This window comes from Dromiciops gliroides, chromosome 1 (genome assembly GCF_019393635.1).
Source record: "Dromiciops gliroides isolate mDroGli1 chromosome 1, mDroGli1.pri, whole genome shotgun sequence".
NCBI lineage: Eukaryota > Metazoa > Chordata > Mammalia > Microbiotheria > Microbiotheriidae > Dromiciops > Dromiciops gliroides.
Window position 1 is genome coordinate 458,744,232 of NC_057861.1, and position 25,666 is coordinate 458,769,897.

Below are 25,666 nucleotides of genomic sequence, written 5' to 3' on the forward strand. Positions count from 1 at the left end.
GTAATACATTATCCTTGGCTCCTTGGCCTACCTCATTTCCTACCAGTCTTACAAAAGAGAGTAATACACTGTTATAAGATTTTTTTTTAATTGGGGGGAAGGTTATTATGTACATATACACGCACACACATATATACGTATGTATATAAAACCTGTTACAGAGACACAAAGCTACAAATTTTCAAAGGAAACAACAGTCAAAATCTTCCAATTCATGAATTTTTTTCTGACTACTATGGGCTCTCCTTAAGGCAAGAAAACAATCATGAAATTCTAATCAGTATCAAGTTTAGGAAGGGAAAATATACTCAGAAAGGAATTTTACACTAGGATCATGGATCCAGGGCCATAAGAGGCCTCAATGGTCTAGTGCACTTTCCTCATTTTACAGATGAAATGAGAGGTCGACACTTGCCAAAACTCCTATAAGGTATTTTCAAAAGAAAGATTTGAACCCAGGTCTTGATTCCAGAGTTAATGCTCTTGCCACTGTGCCAAATTAATATAGCACTTTGCTTTTATTATTTCATTTAATCCAAACAGCCCTTAGGGGATAAAAGTATTATCCCAATTTTAAAGCTGAGGAAACAGTTCAGCAGAATTTGAACATTTGTCTCAGGTTGGTCCAGTCAACTTTCCACTATCAAGGGACAGATCTTGGGCATATCTCAGGTTGGAACCTGAGAAGCTAGACATGTCATTAAGTTTAAAAACGTCACCATGGTGCATCCTGATGTGCTTTGGTTTATGAAAGGCCTTCACATCCATAATATTGTTCCCCCCTCTAGTGGCTACTACAGGGATACCAGTGTTAAAGAATAACGTGTGCTGCCTAAGGGTTAAAAATTAAGTCTGCAGCTGGTATTCTAGCAAAGTAAATGAACTGAGAATGTTGCTTATTCCAAGACTAGCATTGCTTGCTTTGGACTTTGCACGGTAAGATATTTTGTAATTGTGATTGAAGAGATTTCATTCTCCCACAGCATGTGAGCTCCTTAAGACTTTTTTGCCTTTTCTTTATATTACCAGCACCTACCACATTGCAAGATGATTAATAAATCCTTCTTGAAAGGATCCTCAAACCAACTTTATAGTATTTTCTTGGACTGGACCTGCTTTAATTCAGTCTATCAACTTTTTTCTTCCTTCCTTCTTTCTCTTTCTTTCTTTCTCTTTCCTTCCTTCCTTCTCTCTTTCTCTCTTTCTCTCTTTCTTTCTTTCTTTCTTTCTTTCTTTCTTTCTTTCTTTCTTTCTTTCTTTCTTTCTTTCTTTCTTTCTTTCTTTCTTTCTTTCTTTCTTTCTTTCTTTCTTTCTTTCCTTCTTTCTTTTTGGCCAGGCAATGAGGGTTAAGTGACTTGCCCATTGTCACACTGCTAGTAAGCATCAAGTGTCTGAGGCCAAATTTGAACTCAGGTCTTCCTGAATCCAGGGCCAGTGCTTTATCCAACTGTGCCACCTAGCTGCCCCCAAGAGATGCATTTTCAGTTCAAAATCTGAGCAAACAGAAAATCAACAACCTTAAATTATCAGTGGTTAAAGGAAAAATGGTAGAGTGGAAAAAACTATTTCTGGAGTCAGAAGACTCAGGTTCATATCACAACTTTGACACCATTGACTGTGGAGAAATCAATGTAATGCCCTTGGCCCTCTTCATTCATAAAAACAAGGAAGTTAGGTAATTTCTGTGGTCCCTAGGTAATTTCTGTGATCCCTTCCAGCTTTATTCCTATGATCCTATGGATTCTTATCACTTTATATAAAGTCAGAAGTCCTGGATCCAAATCTTGCTTCAGCTCCCTACTACTATAGGCTTGGGGACAGGTGATTTCATCCTTCTGGGCCTGTTTCTTTATTTAATAAAATGAGGGAAATGAACTAATTTAAACCTTTGTTTCAGCTCAATCTTATTTTGTACATTCTAAATATATCATTTAATACAAGTGTTTTATCTTCCTGGGGTAATGATTTATATTTTAATAGAAATTTATCCAACATTTAGACCATAATATGAATTTATGGGATCTCAGCATATGAATATATAATGTCCTCTGAAGATAGTGAAGAAATTCTTGGGGGCGGGGGGCAATGAGGGTTAAATGACTTGCCCAGGGTCACACAGCTAGTAAGTGTCAAGTGTCTGAGGCCACATTTCAACTCAGTTCCTCCTGAATCCAGAGCCAGTGCTTTATCCACTGCACCACCTAGCTGCCCCCTGAAGAAATTCTTAAAGTCAAAGAAAGGGTTTAAAAGAACTTGAATAGAGGAGACTATTGAATTTAAACTTTTCTGCATAAAGAATTTCCTGGGGTTAGTTCTAAACCTCGTACAAAAGAGAAGATACCATCCTTACCACTTTATCCTTCAATCTTTATTAATAATATAGCACTGTATACAAATTTACAATAAAAAGTTACTCTTACTGAAGTACAATTTATAATTCAGAAATCCAACGTTAATTCATAGCACTTCACATAAAATAATGTAAGCCTGTTGGCTTAGACAATTACATCTATAGTACTGCCATATTTAGTACATGATTGGTAGAATTAAATAGATAACTACAATAAATGAAATGTCAGCAAATAGGTAAAAACATTTTTAAAGCATGAATATAAAGGAATAAGGAAACTAAATTGCTTAAAATAAATTCTTTAAAAATGCAAAAATACTTTCCCCAAAAGTATAAAACCCAAACAAGTTAAAATAATGGAGGCATCTAATATTTCAAATTTCTACATATGACACTGAGATAATCTGTTCATGGTACTAAAAACAGGCCATGGTTTTATTTCATTTAAGTAAAATACTTGCCATCACAAAATCAAGAAATTGCCATGATTAATTAAATATTGTAAGCAGCCATATTCCCTACCCCACCCTAATCCTGACCCACCACAAAAAAAACCTTCAAAAATTCTTTCAAATGAACAATTTAAAACAGCCACAGATATAATTATCACTATACATATATATATACATATATATATATATATATATATATATATATAGAGAGAGAGAGAGAGAGAGAGAGAGAGAGAGAGAGAGAGAGAGAGAGAGAGAGAGAGAGAAACATACCAGCAGTTTAAGATGCACTTTTACCTTTACACTTATTCTTCTTGTATGGAATCTGATAGGAACTGATAACAAAATAGTTTATATATTCGTATTATTTAGTTTTTGTTTGGGGTTGGACTAAATTCTACTACCTATAAAAGCAATTATCTTGGGACTGTTAGGACATATCACATAAAAAGCATGTTACAACAAAACATCTGAATTGTGCTCATTTCCAAATGTCTTTGCATATTATTTAGATGATGGTTATTAAGGCTTTATTGCAAAAAAAAAAAAAAAAGCGTTCTGTACCACTGAAGACACAAAAAACATTATTCATGCACTCTTCAAAGCTGTTGCTGTAGAACTAAACAGACGTGTGTTTTCTTCCCACTGTAAACTTTTCTCTTGAATGGGAAACATGAGATTTTTCTGAATTAAAGTCAGGCTAGGGGCTTCCGAGACTCCACCTCAAGGGGAGGGGAGAGAGAGAGAGACTGACTGACTAGTAGGGAGAAGGAGTATTTATATAAGTTGTTCTGGATTCAAAGTAGGAAAGCAAGGGAGGTGGCCAGACTCAGAATGTTGCTTTGGGATAAAGACTTGATTCATTCCTCAATTCCACTGACAGCTTCCTTTAGTTCACTGACTACAAGCAATCCATGTCATCACTGTGATGATGTTGATGCTGCTGACAATTTCTTATTCAGTTCCAGTGCTCTGATATCTCCATGGACTTTAGCATTGTCTACAAGCATCTGTGTTAAAAAAACAAAACAAAACAAAAAACACAAAGACTGTTAGGAGGGCTTACAAAGTGACAAAGTTCATAACTAGTAAATGTTAAATACCCATAACAAGAACATCAGACTACACAAGAACAAGATCAGTAGGAAAACTTAGTCATTCTGTTAAGTCTGACTGTTCAGCCAAAGAATGAGTTATTTTTAAGCTGTACAAACACCAGATAGGGAAGCACATTATAGTCAAATGTTCATTCAATGAGGCTGCCTCCACTTGTTGTTCTTTTCAGGTACAGACAGTTCTCCCTTTTCATAAGCGGACCTCATCCCACAGACCTCTACTATATAATGTGAATGTGCCTGCAGCAGTGGAGAAGGGAGGAAGGGAACAGGACTTTTCTAACAAGTACTCTATATTTCCACACATTCTACAAAATGGAGAATTCCCAACCTCTTCTTCAACCTAATTACTGAATCGTATCAGCTCCAGGATTTTCTTTTAATAGGTTAATGACATGCTTTATCATCAAAATTAAATTTTTTGAAGGCAGATATTTTATCCAAACTTTAATTCTGTATTTCTCTAAGAACCAAAAACAATAGGGTACAATCTGTGCAAAGGTGGGGGAAGCTAGGAGGCGCAGTGGATAGAGCATTGGCCCTGGAGTCAGGAGTGCCTGAGTTCAAATCTGGCCTCAGACACTTGACATTTACTAGCTGTGTGACCCTGGGCAAGTCACTTAACCCCCATCGCCCCGCCCCCCCCAAAATAAAAAAATCTGTGCAAAGGTATGGAGGTTAGAGATAGTGGAAGTCTAGGGAATAGCAAACCAGTTTGGCTGGAAAATAGAGGGTATAAAAGGAGATATGGAATGTGGAATAACTCTAGAAAACCAGGCTAGATCCTGTCCCTGAAGGGCTTTAAATGTTAAGCCAGGGAATTTACATTTTACCCTAAAGGTAATGAGGAGATACTGATGGTCTCCAAGCAGGGAGGTGATATGATCAAGCTTTTGCTTTAGGAAAATTATTTTAGCAGCTGTGAAAAAGATAGACTGGAAGGAGAAACTGGAAGCAGAGATTCCAAGAAGGCAGCTAGCACAAAAACACAATGGTGGCTGCTGGAGTAGAAAAAAGTGGACAGACATGATGGAAGTAGATTCACTAATGCTTGACAACTGGCTATGTGAGAAAGAGAGTGGAAAATCAAGGCCTAAAGAACCTGGGTGATTGGAAGGGCAGAGGTCCTTTACAGAAACAGAAAATTTAGAGGAGAGTGGCACAGAGTATTGGTCTCATTCATGCTGCTTTGCCTAAATGTTTTGAGGCAATGTACTTAGTAGTGTAAATTTATTGGAACGTTGTTGTGTAAAAACAAAATATATCTTCTTTTTTGGAAAGCATTTGACCTGTCTACATAGCCTTAAGGGCTACCTTCCAACATATTCCTCACCATGCAAATGTTAAGATCACGTAAGACTATTGCATAGAAACAACAAAGAATTTTGTTCAATGATCCTCTAATTATAAATCTGAAATAAGCAATAAAATACAGAGGCCTATGATCTCCAAAGAAGCACAGAGTTCAAACTGAAAAGAAATTCTCTACAGAGGATGAGGTCCTCCACATGTTCCTGCTTACAAATAACATTGTTCTTACTGCATCACATCCCAGAATATTACACATGCAGATACTACTTAATGAGGGTTTAGACCAGGAATGCATATATAAAGTGGGTGAAGGATGCCAGACCATGATATGCAGTAGGACAGACCAGTGAGTTAATCCATCAGTACACATAATTTGGACAGAGAGAGCAGACAACGAACCAAGCCCAGAAAGAACTAGGAGGAAAAGAATGCCCTGGATTGTACTTGGAAAACTGCAGTGCCTTCATCAATGATGCCAAATACTGCCTGAAACAAAAAGCTCTTTTTTAAAAACAATATCCTTGCAGTGATTCTAAATGGCTTTGAGCCATGAACACCACAATCTCTGAAGGATTAAAATTGTCAGTGACCCAAAGGTCAATAGAGACACAAATGGTAGACATAAAATTGCTGCACTATATTAAGACAACTGATATGCAAAAGGTGATTAAAAATATGATAACCACGAAATATGTTACTGGAAAAGGAAGCTAGCCAACAGTGAATGAGAACAGATGCAGCATAGCCCAAGTAATGCACTGGAAGCCCCATGGCATGTTAAAGGACCTAGAAAGGAAGGCCTCAAGCACCCTGGATGTGTGGGAAAAGCTACAGAAGAGGCCCAGAGCTCAGGTGTGGGTGGGTTATGTGTGGCCCGCAGCCCCGGAGGGAGTGCAAGCACAGAGGAGATCAGAGATCCATTGGAATAGAAGTACTCAGATGAACGTTTGTCATACATACCATGTTTTTTAATTTGAGGACAACAAAGCTAAAAGAGAGCTAATGTGCTGTATGGCAGAATCTGCATCTTCTTAGCTTCCTAATATTAGTCTTTTATTGAGTTAGAACTTAATAGAAATAAACATAAAATTTTACACTTTAATTCAAAGAGATTGGCTTCACAAGGACAGGATGAAGAAGACATGGTTCAGCACATTTTATGTGAATCCAATTCCAGTGTTAAGTGTCTTGTGAGTGGGGACTGTTTCCTTCATGTTCTTGTATTCCCAGCACCTAGCACGGTGCTCAATAAATACTAGTTTATTAATATGAAATTTTTTAAGCTTTATTTTAGTGAACTTCAATGTCAACAGTATAATATTGCCACCAAAAAAGCTAGTGCAATTTTAGGCTGCATTAATACAAAATGTAATTATTCCAAAAAAGGAAAAAGAACTGGAGATATTTAAAGAGTGAAGTAGGGTGAATAGGAATACTGCTTTCAAGTATTTGAAGGGATGTCACATGGAAAAGGAATTATATTTGTTTCACTATGGCTGCAGAAGACAGAACTAGGAGCAGTGGTGGAGTTGTAACAACTGCAGACTGTGGCTAGACAAAAGAAGATATAATAAAATTCTTATTACAGTTGCCTCAAAGTAGGAAGGACTGATTTATAGATGGTGAGTTGCCAGTCACTTTAGATCCTTAAAACAGAACCTTGAAGTGTTTATCTCTCTTGGGTATGGGGTTGGATTAGATGATTTCTGAAGTTCCTTATAAACTGTGAGATTCTATGACTGATCTCTAATACATTGCAAGTTCTTTGTGGGAAGCGCTCATCTTATTGAAAAACAAAAAAATTCCCCTCTGCACTTAGCACAGTTTTTGCATAAAATAAGCACATACTTAGTTCATCAATTTAACAAACATTTAATTTTATCTTCATAGCCACTCCACAAAGCAGGCCGAGTAGAAATTAGCATAACCTCTCTCTGACTATTCTATAAAACAGTTAAGTGAACTTTACTGCAGTCATCCAGACCCTAACTTCTTAAACTGTGGTTGTAATCCCATATGGGGTCATGTAACTGGACACAGGGATCATGAAAAATTTAGCAACAGTAAAAGGTTATGTATACCTATTTAAGCAAGACGTTTGTTTAGGGTTTTTTTTAAACCACAGAATCCTAAATCAGCTTCAAGATCACACTGGGACCAGATGGCTAAAAGCTTTTCCCACTCTAAGTTCCACTGGCTATAGTCTCTAGATTCCTAGCATTTGCCATTAATTGGCATAGTTTATTTTTATTAAACCTGGTAAAAATTTTAAAGTAGTTTGTCCCACAATAGCTTATTTGCAAATGCCAGCACTTGAATGTACTTTTAATTTGGGGGGGTGGGGGGGTTAAGTGACTTGCCCAGGGTCACACAGCTAGTGAGTGTCAAGTGTCTGATGCCGGATTTGAACTCAGGTACTCCTGAATACAGGGCTGGTGCTTTATCCACTGTGCCATCTAGCTGCCCCTTTTAATTATTTTTAAACACAGCTAAGGCGACCTCATTTTAGCATACATTTTTTAAAAAATCCTTTCATGTTATCTTTATTAGTGCATATCTTCCTATGTATTGTGGTGGGGATGCTAAATAAAAACTGACATATGTGGTATTCTTTGACCATTTAAAGAAGCTTAAAAAGTACTGCCTTCATCTTCTCAAAAATAAGTAGGAAAATAATATTCTCCCAATACTGTGATATCCAATAAAAGCATTAGTTTCAACATCATTTGAAAGACTTCCCTTTAAATGTAGATTATAAAAAACTTATTCTCCCCATAAATAAATCATAAGTAGAAGCTCAAACTTTATAAGGAATGTCAATGTCAAGGTCTATTACCATTTCCCTCTCTCCAAAGTCCAGGCTAGTTTTTGCTCTTTCTTTTCCTCCCTGATTCTTGTGTTCCCTTTTGAAACATCTCCTCCCCAACACCCTACCCCACCCACCTCCACACACACATTCACATTCTCTTCTCATCTCTCTCTCTCTCTGTCTCTCTCTGTCTCTCTCCCTCCCCCCCCACCCCCCGCCCCTACAGTCACTGCTGAACAACAGAGACAAATAGATGTGACCTATGCTCTAAAGAATACCAAACCCATTATTAGTCACAAGGGAATTTATCCTTATTCATGGCAAGATGGCAACTGGAAAGTGCAACTTGTGATTGGTGTGTGAATACTCCTGAAAAATAAGAGATTCCACAGCATATGCTATGGTTTATTTGCCAGTATTATATGGGTATTTTTTTAAATAGGAGAATTATGAAATTTAATGCTAAAATCCTTAAGCTAGAGATGAATTGCCTTGAAATAAATCAACTACTTACATCAATTAGTTCGAAATCATCTTTGGCATACAAATGTCTCAGCAGGTACCAGCGTGCAACTGATACAATGGATTCGGGATACTCGGACTTATACACTACTCTCTCCAACAGCCGCCGTGTCTCCCTGGGAAAACAGAATTGATATTTATAGCAACCTAACTAGTATCAACATTTCATACATTACTTACTATAAAATCCCTAATTCTCTGATTTTTTCTTTTGCAGATACAGTACTAAATAAATTAATGAATTTTTAATTCAAATCTTTCAAAATGAAGAAAATGGTATTAATTCTGGCTATTTCCAAACAAAAAAGCATGCACTCTTTATTCTGATATACAGTGGAGCAAAGGAAACAGCCAAAACGTTGTACAAGAGCTTAACAAGAAGGTCTAATCCCCTACCAGACCATCAGCTCCATTTGTTCTATCTACACTTTGTATCTCCTCTGGAAACTAATAGAATATTCCACAGCTAGTAGATGCTTAATAAATATCTATATTACTTGATTGTATTGTACAATGTTGGTATTTTGGGAAGGAATACATTGAATATCTAAACAGGTTTTGTATAATAAACTCTGTTAAAACCAAGTTTTTAAAAAAAAAAAAACCTTTAGTTAATTTCTAATATCTAGGCTCCTTAAATCGTTGTCATATCAATGTATGTCTATTTTTTAAATATCTGATCCCAGAAAAGGATTTCTTTTGATATAATGGATAAAATATCCCTTTTTTTGTTTAAAAAAGAAGAGGACTAACTACTCAGTGATTTTATTTTTAGATATCCTTCAATAACTAGCACTGGAATAGCTTTTAATAAATAAATACATATATAAACATATATGCACATATATGTGTATGTGTGTATATATATATATATATTTTTTTTACAAGACGGAAGGGGGTGCAAATAAAAAATTTAAGCTAGTAACATATTACTAACATAACTTCCTTTCATTTAATTTCTATATAATCAGTCAAATGCTTAGAGGGGAAAGCACTTCTATTTATTTGTCTTTTATTTGACTAAAAATTGACTGGAATGGTTTAAAAGTTAGTCATCTGATCTCTTAAAAGCTTCCACTCATTCAAATCCACTAAGTGTTATTGCTATTTCTTTGAACTTTAGTAGAGGTCTCTTATCTGGTCCAACCTTGCAGATAAAGCAAGAATCCCTTTTACATCATCCCTGAAAAGGTCTGCCTCTGCTTGAAAAGTTCCAGTGACAGAAAGTTCAATAATTTTCAGTGCATCTATTCTATCTGGGGGCAGTTCCGTTAAGAAAATAAAGTTTCCTCACATTGAGACAAAATCTCCCTCTCTATTACTTATGGTGCTTGCTTCTAGGTTTGCCTTCAGGGCAGCACAGCACACCACTACATAGCGAAAGATAGGCATAGATAGAGCAAATGGGTTTGGTTGGGGGTTATTTTGGACTTTCAAAAAAATTTTATTTAGTATTTTATTTTTCCCCAATTACACATTAAAACAATTTTTAACATTCTTTTTTTTTTTTTTGGGCGGGGCAATGAGGGTTAAGTGACTTGCTAGGGTTACACAGCTAGTAAGTGTCAAGTGACTGAGGCTGGATTTGAACACAGGTCCTCCTGAATCCAGGGCCAGTGCTTTATTCACTGCACCACCTAGCTGCCCCCAAACATTCATTTTTTTTTTTTTTGGCGGGGCAATGGGGGTTAAGTGACTTGCCCAGGGTCACACAGCTAGTAAGTGTCAAGTGACTGAGGCTGGATTTGAACTCAGGTCCTCCTGAATCCAGAGCCAGTGCTTTATCTACTGCCTAGTGGATATCCACTATCCACCTAGCCGCCCCCCCCAACATTCATTTTAAAACCTTAAGTTCTAAATTCTCTCCAGTTCTTCTTCCCAAACCCCACTACCACAAGAAGGGCTAGCAATTTGATAGAGGTTATACATGTGGCAGTCAAGCAAACCATTTCATATTAGTCATGTTGTGAAAGAAGACATAGACTAAAAAAAAATCCTCAAGAAAAATAAAGTAAAAAAAAGTATGCTTCAATTTGTATTCCTACATCAGCAATTCTTTCTCCAGAGATGGAAGGCATTTCCTAAGTCCTTCAGAGTTGTCTTGAATCACTGTATTGCTAATAGCTAAGTCATTCACAGCTGATCATCTTACTTTGTACACAGTACATTTCACTTTGTATCAGCTTATATAAGTCTTTCCAGATTTTTCTGAGAGCATCCTGCTCATCATTTCTTACAGCACAATAATATTCCATCGTAGTCACATACCACAATTTTTTCAGCCATTCCCAATTGATGGGGCATTTCCTCGATTTTCCAATTCTTTGCCACTAAAAAAGAGCTGCTAAAAATGTTTTTGTACATAGAGGTCCTTTTCCTTTTTGTTTTCTATCTCTTTTTTGGATACAGATCCAGTAGTGGTATTGCTAAGTCAAAGGGTATGCATGGTTTTATAGGCCTTTGTGTAATTTTAAGATTCTAAATGTGGATTCTAATGTGTTCCCCCAGTTTGGGGGAAACTGACTAAAAATCACTGATAAAACGAGTTTAGGTTTTTAAGGGTTATTGGAAAATAGAAAGAAAAAGATTGAGAACAGAATTCTAACAGCCTGGCATTCCTATCTTTCCTCAATTTTCCTGTGAAATCTCTGCCGCCACCACCATCAAGTCGGAAGCCAAAAAGGGCCCGCGCTCTCTCCCCCAGGCTCCCTTTCCTCTTCCTGTCTCCTCCCAGACCATAGGAGGCTCCTCCCGTTGATTGGCTGGTAGACTTGATAGACAGCACCCATGAGCAAACGTCATTTCCTGATGCCAAGGAAAAGCCACAATGCCTCTGAGGCATTTTCCTCATGGTGGAGCTCTCCACAGCAAGTCTCCAGCAGGTGGCGTCATTCCAATCATTACACCTTACATACCATGCTCCTACAGAATGGTTGCATTAGGGGGCAGCTAGGTGGTGCAGTGGATAGACCACTGCCCTGGATTCAGGAGGACCTGAGTTCAAATCCAGCCTCAGACACTTGACACTTACTAGCTTGTGACCCTGGGCAAGTCACTTAACCCTCATTGCCTCACAAAAAGAAAAAAAAGAAAAAAAAAACAGAATGGTTTAATTAGTTCACAATTCCACCAATAGTGCATTACGGTCTCATTTTTCCTACAACCCTCAACGGCAAATGTTCTTAAAATTAAACTTAACATGAGTTGTATGTTTGTTTGATCTTTTATATGTAGTCCTTCAAACGTTTTAAATATTATCCACCTGAAAACTTCCCTTTTCCAAGCCAGACATCCCCCATTCTCTAACCACCTCTTAATTGTCATGGTTTCCAGACCACAAGTTAATATCACAATGCGTTGCTTAAAAAAAAAAAAAAGGGGGGGGGACATTCTGAAATGAACAAAATACTCCCAATGTGACCTTACCATTGCAGAGTAAATAAAGAATTATAATCTTCCTTCATCTAGGTACAACAAATTTCTATTATTATAGACTAAGGCTACATTAGAGAGCAAGGATTGACCTTGGAGTCAGAAATACTTGGGTTCTGGTCCTGCCTCTTGACACAAATGACTTTCTAACCCTGGGCAGATTGCTTCAGTCTTTCAGTGCCCCAGGTAACTCTACAAGACTGTAAATTACAGAAAAGTTGCTAATATGCAATGAAGGAGAATTTCCATACCAGGAGTATTCTACATCCAAGATATCAAACGTCTAGACCCTCACTCTTACCTCCTAGTAGACTGCATTATCCTTTTTTTAAAAAACAGTTACATTAGACCGTTGGTCTGCAGTCAATTAAAAACATCTTGTAACTAGAAGCACTTTTCAGGCTGAAAACAATCATATAATATATGTTTATGTATTTTCCTCTTAGGTGATGATTAAAAAGGTGGTAGAAAAGATGTTAAATGGAAAAATGGTTGTAGTCGGGTAACATTGACGACATACCTTGCTCCATTTTGCGGTGAAATTGTAACAGAGCTTGCAGAAGAAGAGCCAGTGGGCAAACGCAAAGTTTTAGTGCTTCAGTTGTAGCTTCTGGACCAAAGATGGCCAGTGATCATTTGAAATATCAGCCTATGAAAATGTAAAAAAAGGAAAGATATTAATTTGAAATTCATTTCAGTATATCAGTTATATTAAAATAAATTATGACAAGAAAATGCATCATTATTCCATTTGGATTTCAGCAAGGGTCTATCATTTGGATAACCCTTTCTTCTTTTAAATATATAAAACTTAATTAGTCTTACTAGCTTGAAAACTACACATGACATAAACAGATGCTGAGTGAAGTGAGCAGAACCGGGAGAACACTGTACACAGTAACAGCAACATTGTGTGAAGATCAACTATGATAGACTTAGCTCTTTTTAGCAATACAATGATCCAAGACAATTCCATGATGGAAAATGCTCTCCACATCCAGAGAAAGAAGCATGGAGCCTGAATGTAGACTGAAACATACTATTTTCACTTTTGTGTGTGTGTTTGTTTTCCCTTCTATCTATTTCTTCTTTCACAACATGACTAATGTGGAAATATGTTTAACACATTACACATGTATAACCTATATCAGACTACTTGCCATCTTGGTGAAAGGGGAGGGAAGGAAGGAAGGAAGGGAGAAAATTTTGGACTCAAAATCTTATAAAAAATGAATGTTAGGGGGCAGCTAGGTGGCGCAGTGGAAAGAGCACTGGCCCTGGAGTCAGGAGGACCTGAGTTTCAAATCCAACCTCAGTACACTTGATGCTTACTAGCTGTGGTGACCCTGGGCAAGTCACTTAACCCCAATTGCCTCATCCCCAGAGAGAGAGAGAGAGAGTAGAGAGAGAGCGCTTTCAACATTCATTTCTCTCTCTCTCTATCTTTACGTGTATTTGGAAAAAATAAAATACTATGTACAAAAAATAAAACTACACATGAATTATAATTCTAGGTATTAACTGGTAGATGTTTTCAAAGAGGATGAAGTAACAAACTACATTCTTAGCTGTCCTCTCAGCAGGAAAGTAATGACATATGATTTAATAAAGAAAATGTGTACCCAAATGTTTACATAGCTTCTCTTTTAGAATAATATCACTAAGTAAGAGGCATTAATTAAGCTTTAATTTTCTAGGGGAAAAGCCAACATGTGTATTTTCATATAGGTGACTATGTTTGTACACATCTCAACAGAAAATACATACTTTAGTGTTGCTACATTATTTCATGCCTCAGGAAAAAGTATCCATTTCCAAAGGGAAATAATAAAAGAGAAAATGATGGCTATCCCCGTGAAATAAGTTTAAGAAAAAGACTTACAGAATCTTTCATAATATTCCTGAAACTATGATCAAGATTCTAAGAGCATTGATTTCTGAGTGTTTTAATGGAATAGAAATAACACTGGTTTCAAACATTAAATTGCAATCAAAATAGAAAAGGAAGTTAGACCAATCAAATCCAGATACAGTTCACCCATTAGTAATTTGGGTGCTGATTTAAGAGAAAACTATTTAATTTAATCTAAAAGTAGAAAATGAATGGAGGTCATGGAGAGTTTGCTCTAAAGTGGGGGTCAAATGATACATTCCAAAACATCTAGTCAAAAAGTCACAACAAGGGCAGCTAGGTGGCACAGTGGATGAGAGCACTGGCCCTGGAGTCAGGAGTGCTGAGTTCAAATCCGGCCTCAGACACTTAACACTTACTAGCTGTGTGACCCTGGGCAAGTCACTTAACCCCAATTGCCTCACTAAAAAAAAAAAAAAGTCACAACAAAACCCGAAGGAGGCAGGTGCTATTATTATCCCATTTTACAATTGAGAAAACTGAGGCAAACAGAGGTTAAGTGACTTGGCGGTAGGTCATATAGCTATTAAATGTCTGAGGCACAGTTGAACCCATATTTTCCTGACACCAGCTCCAAGGCTCTATCCACTGTGCAACCTAGCTGCCCTTAGTATTTTATTCTGATTCTAGACTGTAAACTCTATGAGAGAAAGGCCAATGTTTTAGCTAAACCTAGCACAGGACCTCTGCATATAGCAGAGAACTTTGTTTGCTAAATAAAAACAGGCTATCATTAGGCCCATACTTGAAGCCCTTGCGGCTATATAGGATTAGCACAACTATATTTTTCTGATGACCTTTGAGAATCCAAGTTCATGCCCAAGTCATTAGACATCAGAGTGTAAAGGTGATCCTTTCATAGAGGGAAATGCCATTTAAGTGAAAAGATATTTCTAACAAGCCACTGGCACCAATAGGATTAACTGTTATTAGGAAACACAGTGATAATACAAAGAGCACTTACCTGGGAGTCAAGAAACATAGTTAAGCCCAGCTCCAGCCACTCACTCTGCTGAGAGAACCTGGACATGTCATTTTACCCCCTGTACCTCTCTGTCCTTATCTAGAAAAATGCTAGGGGGTAAGAGTAGATCCTTAAGTCCCTTCCCAGTACTAACATTAAGGGAAGTGACAAATTAACAAGGCATTCTGAATGAAAATGGCAATCTGAACTATTAATGACAAGCTTTTGATTAGTTCTAATGCATACCATCATCACAAAATATTAGTAGTTTTTTTTGCTAAAGTTCAGTCAGACACTTAAAAACAAAATTGTGGTCTTTAATTTTTCTCCCTGCTCATGTAGTTACAAGTCTAAAATGACACGATGTTTTTTTAAAAAGCCAAAACTGAAGAGAGAATAATATAGGAACTTTCAGAATATATTTATGTTGAGAGGCTATCATCAATTCAATTTAACAATCCAATCCAATGCAATAAATATATGTGAAAGGCTCCTAGGTGCTAGAGATAAAAAAGACAAAATGAAAAAACAGGCCTTGCCTTCAAGCTTGTGTACTATTGGGAAACAGAATAAATTGTTCATTATAATAATTACAAAAGGATCTTACCATGCAAACTTCCAGGGCAAGTAATGCCAGTCTCAGTAGACTTGACAGTTTTCCATTCCAATTACCCTGCTGGGATGCCACCTGAAGACTCTTTCTGTAGCACATCTCTGCAGCACCCATCATTCCCTGAGACTGGTACACCTGTGCTAACCACTAGAGGAAAGGGAGAGAGCAGGAGGTTTTAGTTATTTATACCAATCAAATACCAGTATGTTCCCATTTCTGGTAGTAAATTTAGTAAACAATGGTTCCCTGCCATCAACAATTTCATTACACCTTTGGAGTAGCTCGATTTTATTAAATGATAGATTTTATTGATACTGCAAGCACAACACAGGCCTAGAGAATAGCAGATTCTTTACTCAATTTCGCAAATTCACATTCTACTTTGGCTCTCCTTACTCTGAAGTTGGGGGAAGGGGGTCTTCTGAAATTTTAAGTCAGCTATAAAGAAAACAATAAAAAGAGCTCATCTACTGCAGTATCTGATCATCAATTACAAAACATTAAGAAAACCTATTGAGAGCATCACACTGACTCTATAATTAAAGTAAACAATACCTTTGACATTTTTCAAGCAAAGATTATATCAAAAAGAGCCTATTAGATTTAACTTTAATAATACAGTTTTAACACTGTTTCAGTGATACTATAAGCAAGCAAAAGTTAAAGATTGGAATGAAAGTGTAAAAAAATCTGCAAGCAAATAAAAAAATCTGTATCAAAATCCCCTAAATATTTCTGATGTTTGGAAAAAAAGGACAAATAACAAGAACAATAATTACTTTCTTTTGGTTAAATTAACTACAACAAAGTTTTAAGCAAATTCAGTTTAGTCTGAAGTATCAATTAATATATAGTGAAATATATAGCTTAATAGTTAAATGTACTTTAACAAATAACATAATAATAATTGATGTTCATATAGCACTTTAAAGTCTACAAAGTACCTTAAACATGTTTGACCTTCACACAATCCTGGATTATTATACACTTTCCCCATGCTTAGCAACCAGAGCTATCTCAAAACGGAAATAATAAAGGAGATACCTTTAAAAGCATTAATATCACCCAGTAAGATAATTACCTAAACTTATATGGTTGCTAAAGAAGGTGCCAAGAGTACTTTCACTACTAATAATTGAATACTTTTAAACTGCTTACAATGAGTTTAGCCTAGAATTAAACAAGAGGAAGAGAACAGACTGGAATGCCTTTAAGAAATTGCAAAGTTCTTTTAATAACCCCAAACTTTTTTCGGAAACAAAGGCCTTTCTTTTTAATCCCATCATTCTATCAGTGCAATCATATGGCTGAGATATGGAACATAATAGTCTCCAAAGAACTGAAAATAAGTATTGCACATAAGGCAACAGAGAAGTACAGGTGGGCCAAAAGTCATGATGTTTTGTTTTGTTTTGTTTTTCCCAGGGCAACAGGGGTTAAGTGACTTGCCCAGGGTCACACAGCTAGCAAGTGTCAGGTGTCTGAGGCCAGATTTGAACTCAGGTCTTCCTGATCCAGGGCCTGTGCTTTATCCACTGTGCCACCTAGCTGTCCCAAGTGATGATGTTTTAATAACTTTTTGAAAAGTATTTTGTATTTTTTGCCATTTACCAGATTTGATTTCTCACACATAATGTAGATTAATGTTCTATATATACCATATATAGGATTATGGTATTTTAAATTAAAAACAAAAAATAGTTATTAAATATTGAAGCCCCTTTGTGATTTTTGGCCCACTCGGCACAACACCTAACAAATAATGAAGTCTGAAGAAGCCAGAGAATAAAAAGATGTCATTAGCATGATTCCGTATGAAGATAGGCTGATCATATGGCAAGGATGAGAGCTAACTGATGGATGAGCAGTCCAAATGCTCTTCTGGTATCCTCATAAAATCAGAAGAAAGTTTCTCTTGGGATGACTTTCCCTGTAGAATTTTAGTTCATGGGATCCTACCTTTGCTTCTTCTGAATCTTTTGAAAAGTGCTCTTCTCTAAATCTAGGGTTCATCATCAGACTACATCTAACTTTCTTTATCACAAATTTTAAATTGGAATGGGTCACTTGCCCCTAAATAGCAATCACTGCCATCTTAGCAACCAGTTCCTCCTTGTTGGTAAAAAATTTTCCCTTAAGATAAGTCAAGAAATTCTGCCTTTGGCAGAAATAGAAAATTCCAATAGACATGTGAATAACTTACGTTCCATATAACTACTATATCATATCTCTGTGCCAGACTATAACCATTTCCACAACGCTTGTTCTATGTCACATGAAATGAACTCCAATGGCAAAAATGTTTCTATTTCTGAATTCACTGATCTTCACCCAAATGTTTTCTACCATGTTTCCTCCCACTCTTGGATTTCTTAACCCTTTTGGTGGGGCTGAAATTAAGACTTACCTGATACTTCTACTTTTTTCAGCTGTTCTTATGACTTTTAGAAATTGAAAGATAGGAGCAGCTAGGTGGCGCAGTGGATAGAGCACCGGCCCTGGAGTCAGGAGTACCTGAGTTCAAATCCGGTCTCAGACACTTAATACTTACTAGCTGTGTGACCCTGGGCAAGTCATTTAACCCCAAATGCCTCCCCCCCCCCCAAAAAAAAAAGAAATTGAAAGATTGCCATAGCAACCTGTAGGGCTCTGAATGGATTTAGCAACAGTATAGTTAAAAAGTCACATGGAAATAGCACTATCTATTGGGAAGATATACTTACATATGCAGTGCATTCTATAGGACAATCACTCATTAAAAAGTGAGCAAGTTTTAGAGTCACAAAACATAAAACAACTGACCTGGAAAGGGAGGTCAAGTATTAACTAATCTAACCTTTTAATTATATATTTAAAAAAAAACACACATACACAAAGAAATCCAGAGAGGCAAAGTACTCAAATAGTGACAGAGCTAGAATGAGAACCAACTTCTTTAATCTTCTGGCTTCAATTTTTTTTCCTTTATTTTAGCATTAGACCATACAGTAAGTTTAAGTGACTTGACAAAGTTAATTAAGAATGTAATACCCCTTTAATCTTACCACTTTCTTAGGTATTCTAAGATGTCTAATTAAAGCCAGAAAAAAGAGAAAATAATTTACCTGCCAAGCTGAAAAAGATGTTGAATTGGACACAACTGTTTTTTGCAGCTCTTCCAGGACAGCATCTGGAAGATGTTTCTGCACCTGCAGTAGAGGTTTACACTGAATTTGCCTTAAAAGCAGGAATACTGCTGGTTGGTCATGGTTACTTTTTAAATGCTAAAAAAGAAAAATAAATAAATAAAACCAAAATCAGAAGGACATTGAACAACTTCTTAAATTCCAAATAGAAAAAGAAAATCATTAAGCTACTTTCCCAAGTAAGGAAAAAATTCTGAAAGAATGTAGTTTAGTGAATAAAATAATGGAAGTATATTCATTCTTTAAAAGTAAGCCATTAAATCTGCTATAGTATGGTTAATATAGAAACTTCAGACATAATACAGAACATACCATCTAATTTACTACTTGCTAGTCAAATTAATCTATATTTTTTAGTCACTCACCCTGAAATACAAATTCTAACCCCAAATATCGAATTACATATTTCATGTATGAAGATGACAAAAACGATACAGACATCAGCTATATTTTCAACAGTGGCAATGGATTTGTATTGACTTTGGATTTCCTTGTAAAAGCACATATGGATGGTATCCAGCTTATAAATAAATGCCTGGCATAAAGTCCATACATTCAAAAAGCCTGCATCTCATTCTTCCAGCTCAGGAAGAAAGGAGGGAAAAAAACGACAAAAATTTTTTTTTAATTAGGGAGGATAAAAAAAAAAGCTTTGGAGCATCTATCTATGGGTTTAGTACTGCAGAAAGAAAAGAAATTTTAAGAAGAAACAAACACCGCTTAACCTAACTCCCAAGAAAGGCCTGGCCTCCATAAATGGTTCTTGCCCTAAAATATCTTTCTCCAAACAATCTAAAATTTTTCACTTTTTTGTTCCACTGTCTGAAATCCCACCAAAATAAAAAGATTTGATGGGTCATTTTAAATAATACAAACACTGCTAGAAGAATAAGAAGGCGCCATCAGTCCTTAGTGTGAATTGGTTCGACTAGGCACTGGAGTATTAAAAGAGAAAAAAAGAGGGAAAGATGGTGGTCTTCTTAATGACCTATTGTAAGTGAATAAAAATAGTAACAGTTGATATTTACATAATGTTTTGGGTTTAGAAAAGTACTTATATATTATGTTTGATTTGATATAAATAAAAACCTTGTGAGGTTGAACTACATTACTTATTCCCATTATACAGATAAGCAAATTAGAATTCAGGGAGTTGAAGTGACTTATGCCTTACTGGGCAACTAGTGAGGGTCAAAGGCATAATTAAAGCCCAGGGTCACCTACACTGAGTGTCCTTCCCATTCCATTTAGGAAGGAGAAGGTAGGTAGATAATTTTGGGGGAGGAGGGGCATATAGGGGGGATAATTCTGAAGTATCAACTGAGCAGGATGTTCGCATTAGAAGCTTAAGGCAGTACAGAATATAGTAAACAAGAAAGGGTCAACATCAAAGACAACTATCCAATTTCTGGGTGAACCCAGAAAATGTTGGAATACATTCCTTGTCCTTTCCCTTCCTCTTTCTTCCTCTCCATACCACAGACACCCCTGTTCCTAGCACGGAAGGATAGTTGACTACTGTACTTCAGCTGTATTATGAGGTATATAAGCTTGGAAACCTACTGACCATTTATAATACTGCTTTAATGGAAAAAAAAAGATTCTAAGTTCCAACAATCAATTAAGTACATGAACTTTTGGAACATCAGGCTAATAACCAAGTCTATCTGATGATCATATTAAATTTGAATAAAATTAATAATCTTACATGGGTTTCAAACTCATAATCTTAGTCTCATTAGTTTTGATTTTAACCCACTAACATCAAAGTATGAAAATTTAACTCAAGTTGAAAAATAGTTAAGGAATAATTTTGGTTAGAAAAAAAAAAATTATCCCATTCTTACCAAGTAACTGACAATTACAAAAGCTTCAGGTAATCCTGAAAAATTGTAATTTTCAAACTGTTCCTTCATTTTTCTAACATAACTAAATTTGACTTAACACTTTGATTTATGACCTCAGCTAAGCTCTAGAAAAATAGTCAGGAGGTAAAAAGCTAAACTAACTATAAAAGGAAAAATGTAACTAAAAACCACCCTACCATAATGGAACATACTATATTACTAAATTATTTTTCTTTAAGCAGCTCTTTTTCCCTTTCTTCCCATCAGAGGGGAGATTCAAAGTTAGCAAAAATGAATGTCAAGAATCAAGAAGTATAAAAATGATACATTTTCTTCACCCTCTTACACTACTTCTTCCTGTTCTAACATGAGATTTTAAGATTCTAATGACAAGAACACATCAATTATCCTTTATTAGAGTCAATAGTGTAATAGTAAAGCTTTGATAAAATTTTGCCAGTCTAGAAATGCTTTGCATACTGTCCTGGTGGTATTCTGTGTCTATGACCCAAGCTGTGTGTTCTAGATAGTGTGGAAAAGCTTTGATCGAAGGTTAGATAGCAAGATATTCATTTCATGGCTACAGAAATCCTAAAGTGGTTCATTATTAGGAAGAGTGGCAATCTGTGTTGGGCATGAGAGTGAGTACACAGATCACTCAACCCATCTATTAGAATTAAGCACTTGTGAGTAGATGTATGAATGGGGTAAAGTAAAAAGGTTAAAGTTTTTACAAACAGAACCTAACATTACAATTATCTCAAAAAATCCTTTTTCATCCCCAGAAGCTTAAGTAACTTTCTCAAAGTCTTTAGGTGCTATCTCAGCTAACAAGGGAGGGGCCAAGATCACAAAGGAATCCATTAACATAGCAAATGACATAGTGTGGGGAAGCCATCAAAAGTAAAAATATTGTCTTGTTCACTGTGCTAGGGAGATACTAATGAGACCTTCCTTCTTAATGGCAGAGTACCCCTGATTTCAAAATCTTTTCCAAATGGTCTCTAGACCCCCCAGTGCAGTGTCCTTACCACCGTACCATATTTCCTCCACTGAGGTTTTATTCTAAAAGTAGAAACAATACTTATAGAGTATGCTCTTCTCCAAGTATTTCAAGTGTTGAGAAATCATTTCGTTTTAGCCTATCACAGTACCTTAGTGCAGAGGGCCTCAGCTTCTGAAATTTTCCCTTTTTCTATTAAACCGGTGAGAGCTTGACAAAGAGACCACTTTTCAATACTCTGAATGAAGCTTTCAGGAAGGTCTTTTTCTTTGACTGTAAATAAAAACATGTTTATTTTTCTTTTCAATTTTAACTTATGTTTATGCAAAATTAATAAGCTGCTAAAACTTATCCAATATTATCAATATGGAAATGTAATAATAGGGAAGAATACTTCCTGCCCCAAAAATGAGAGCCCTTACAGTCAAAAGCTAAGAATGTCAAAGGTTTGGGAATGCCATATGTGGTTGGAAGGCAACAACAGTGCAGACCTGAACATACAACAAAGCCCTACTCAATAATTCTCACCTAAGATACTTGAATGCCTTTCTATTTGGATAACTGATTCAGGAAATGCCTGTACAACTGACTGAATCCAGACTCATCCTATGGCCATCCTTGCTGATAAAGCAAAAAATAATTTCATGGTGTGATTCTCTTTGGTCTCTAATTTCTAACACCCTAGAAAGCTAAGGAGTAAACAGATGTTAAATACTATCAGAGAGACTCCCTAAAAAATAAGTGAGAATAAGAAACATCTTATATTTAAATTACCTTAAGTTTGAAAAATGCCTGTGATATCAAAGTCTCACACAAATTTATATGATACTTGACAAATAAGGATTTGGGGTCTACCCTATACTATCTGTACCTTTTACATAAAACTACATCATAGTTTCTACCTAATTATACTAGGAACTGCAGAATCCATAATCAATCTGAAAGGAAATACAGTTGAATAGTGAAAAACTACCCATCCCCACCCTACCCCAGCAGAGCGGAAGTTCCTTTAGGACAGGGGTTGTTTCATTTTTGTCTGAATCCCCAGGGTCTACCATGATGCCTGAAACACAGTAAGGATTTAAACATATGTTGAAGTGAACTGCATTAAAATAGCTTTAAGATCTTGATGGAGGGCCAGTGAGACAACTAGAGTGACTGAATATCTGATGCTAGCCCCGGCACCAAAGGAGTTCTTCCAGTTCCTATTTTTTAACTTAACTGGACTCATCATCACTGGGGTTTACACGCTCTAGACTGAAGCATTTGACTCCCTTCACCTACCCAGGATAAAACTTCACTTTCAATAAAAGCACTGCTAGATCAATTCGGGTGGGTGTAACTCTTTTTTTAATCCCCCAACCCACCACAGGTTTCTATTCTGATACTATGCTACTCCTGTATCTTCTTCTTAATCCTTTCCTAATCCAGTGTACTGAATACCTGCCTAAGAATACCAAAGGATTAAAGCACTGGATAATACTTTGTCCCTCTGATGGTTAAAGAAATAGCCAAGAAGGAAGATCTTAAACCACTAATCTGGAAAGGGTCATTAGAGTAAAGAGCAGACCAGATTCATATTACATTACAACAGGGACTTGTATATAGAACATAAATCTGAAAAGGCTTCATGATTTCATCAGTATGGGGAACTCTTGGTATAGAAACTTCCTCTACCAAGAGACTAAAATATGTAGATGACTTAATAGGTAAATCCTAGGGAGTTACCTGAGACACAAGGAGGTTAGGTGACTTGTGAAGGATGAAACAGCTAATAAGTGCCACAAATAGGATCTGAACTCAGGTCTCTCTGAATTAAAAAGCCACAGTGTTCTATCCACTACAAGACAGCTGTACTGGCTCCACCTTTCTTGCATATAATAAGGTTTGAGTCCCTGTTCACTGATTAATACTGAATTGCTAAGGGTTTCCAGTATATATTTGAGAACTCAAGACATCTCTAAAAATTTCATTTGAAAACCAGCAAACTGAGTTGTTAGGACCCCATAATAAATGGTAAAAATTCTTTAGTGTAATGTAAGTAATCATAAGGGTGAGGAAAAAAATATCAAAGTTCCAGTATTAAAGACACTTAAAGCAAAAAATAAAAATAAAAAAGACACTTAAAGCTATGTTGTACTAAAGTAGATATCCAATTTTTTAAATAAAAATTTTAATTATCAAATTTAATCAAAATTTATCAAATACAACAAAACCAAAAAAACCCAACAACCATATTACTTATTTTTGGTAATTCTGAATTCAATTCTGCATTTGGCTCTTTGTTTTGTCAAGTGTTACAATTGTCTCTAAAGACAGACATTGTAAGTGCCATTAAGGGCGCTATCTGCAATCAGCTGGCTATCACTGATAGCCAAAAAGAAATAGAAAATGACAGAAGGTTGACACTGACAAATAAATTACAGATCACCTAGGGATAAAAGAAAAACTACTGCTGAATTAAATAACAGAGTAATTCATTTCCAATGCTAAAAGAGAGTTTATAAATACAAAACAACACAAACAAAAATAAGTTTCTATCATGAGTATCAGACTGAAGGATTCAAAATATCAAAACAAGAAGAAAAGCAAAAGACATTTGCTGTTTCTGCCACTTAAGAATTTCACCCCAGCACATTATTAACTATATCTGTTTTAGATCAACTAGATAAAAACTCCAAAGATGTTCAAAAACCCTATGTTTGGACATGGATCCACCTGTTTGTTGCTAATAGTTTCTTCTTTTTTTAATCCTGATATCTAAATAATTTTGCTAACTTATACAACCCAAAACAAGACCTGTCAAACTACTAAAACACTTATTTAGGCCATATTATCGTGGATAGAATAAATTTGTTTCCTAACATAGGTAGAGGCTGTTTGGTTCTTTTTAAGTTTAAAGACAGAACGTCCAACAACTATTATTAACTAAAACTCTTTAAGAAATTAATTTTACATAATAGAAATATTCCAAAATAAACATTTATTTCTTTATACTTAAAATACCTAAAGAGACTGAATAAAGTTCAATCTATAAGTTTTTTAACTAAAAAGTTTTTTTAAAAGTTTTTTCACTTACCTGTAGCAGAAATAGTGGTTAACAGTGCTATGTCTAGCTCTGTCCTCTTTGGCTGCGTGTTATTTAAGAGAGCCAATGTATTGTCAGCATAACAGGCTGCCATAAGCCCTGCCCAGACTGCAGGATCATCTAAAAACAGAAACCATAATAAAGCATAAACTTCATTAATATGCCAATATACTCTATGAAGAACTGCTAAAAAGGCACTATACTTGTAAAGTTTTTAGCCCCTGAAAATCCTGAGTGAAGATTTCAGTGACAAAGGAATTTTGACTAATCAAGGTTACAATATTGACAAAAATCAAAAGGAGAAATCCTAGCATTCACCTCTCAAGATTTACTCATCCATTTTATAATTTACTCATAATTTATTCATTCCTACAAAAGGAATGAGAACATCTTAAAAAGTTCTCCTGTAAGTCTCTGTATCAATAGTTTTGTTAGATGAATTAGTGTACTATGCTTATGAGGCCAAAGTCAAGATAAAGGTGTCAAATATGAGTCAAGTAGTTTTTATCTATTTCCTGATTATCACTCCTAATTCTAACCATCTGTCCTACAGATCCATACTTACATAACCAGGCCATTAAAAAAAAAGTGTGGGTAGGTCAAGAAAAATTAACCACCTTTACTGGGAAAATAAAGTATAAGTCTTAACGATAGTGACTCAGTAACAATATCCTCAAATATGAATTAGTAATTCAATTCAACAAGTATTTATTAAGCACTTTTTACAAGCCCTGACACTGTGTAAGGTCAAGTCCCAGAAATGATGATGTAATATGGGGAAATAAGCTACTAGAGGAAAAACACGAACTGAAGATCAATTGGAAGTGCCCTAAAACAGGTCACTACAGCTGAACTCAGCCTCAATTACTAGTTGTGTGACCCTGGGCAACTAATTTAAACTCTTTGTGCCTCAGTTTCCCCATCTAAAAATAAGGGTTTTGGACTCAGTGGCCTCTACAATCCTTTCCAGTCCTAAGTCTATGATCTTGGGTTCAGTCTAGCCTCTTATTTTAGCTGCTGAAGAAGATGAAAACCAGAAGGAGGCCAAATCAGTTGGTCAACT

General features: G+C 36.0%; 1 protein-coding gene across 1 annotated transcript in view; it reads right to left on the bottom strand.

The window, feature by feature from the left end:
* Positions 1-2,354: 2,354 nt before the first annotated feature.
* Positions 2,355-25,666, bottom strand: part of TTC37 (tetratricopeptide repeat domain 37) — a 109,984-nt gene continuing 86,672 nt past the window's right edge. The window contains 8 exon segments of the mRNA XM_043972254.1: positions 2,355-3,812; positions 8,552-8,675; positions 12,505-12,604; positions 12,607-12,640; positions 15,475-15,627; positions 18,585-18,743; positions 21,667-21,788; positions 24,595-24,723. Of these exon segments, the coding sequence (XP_043828189.1) occupies positions 3,723-3,812; positions 8,552-8,675; positions 12,505-12,604; positions 12,607-12,640; positions 15,475-15,627; positions 18,585-18,743; positions 21,667-21,788; positions 24,595-24,723 (911 nt within the window). The 3' untranslated portion in view covers positions 2,355-3,722.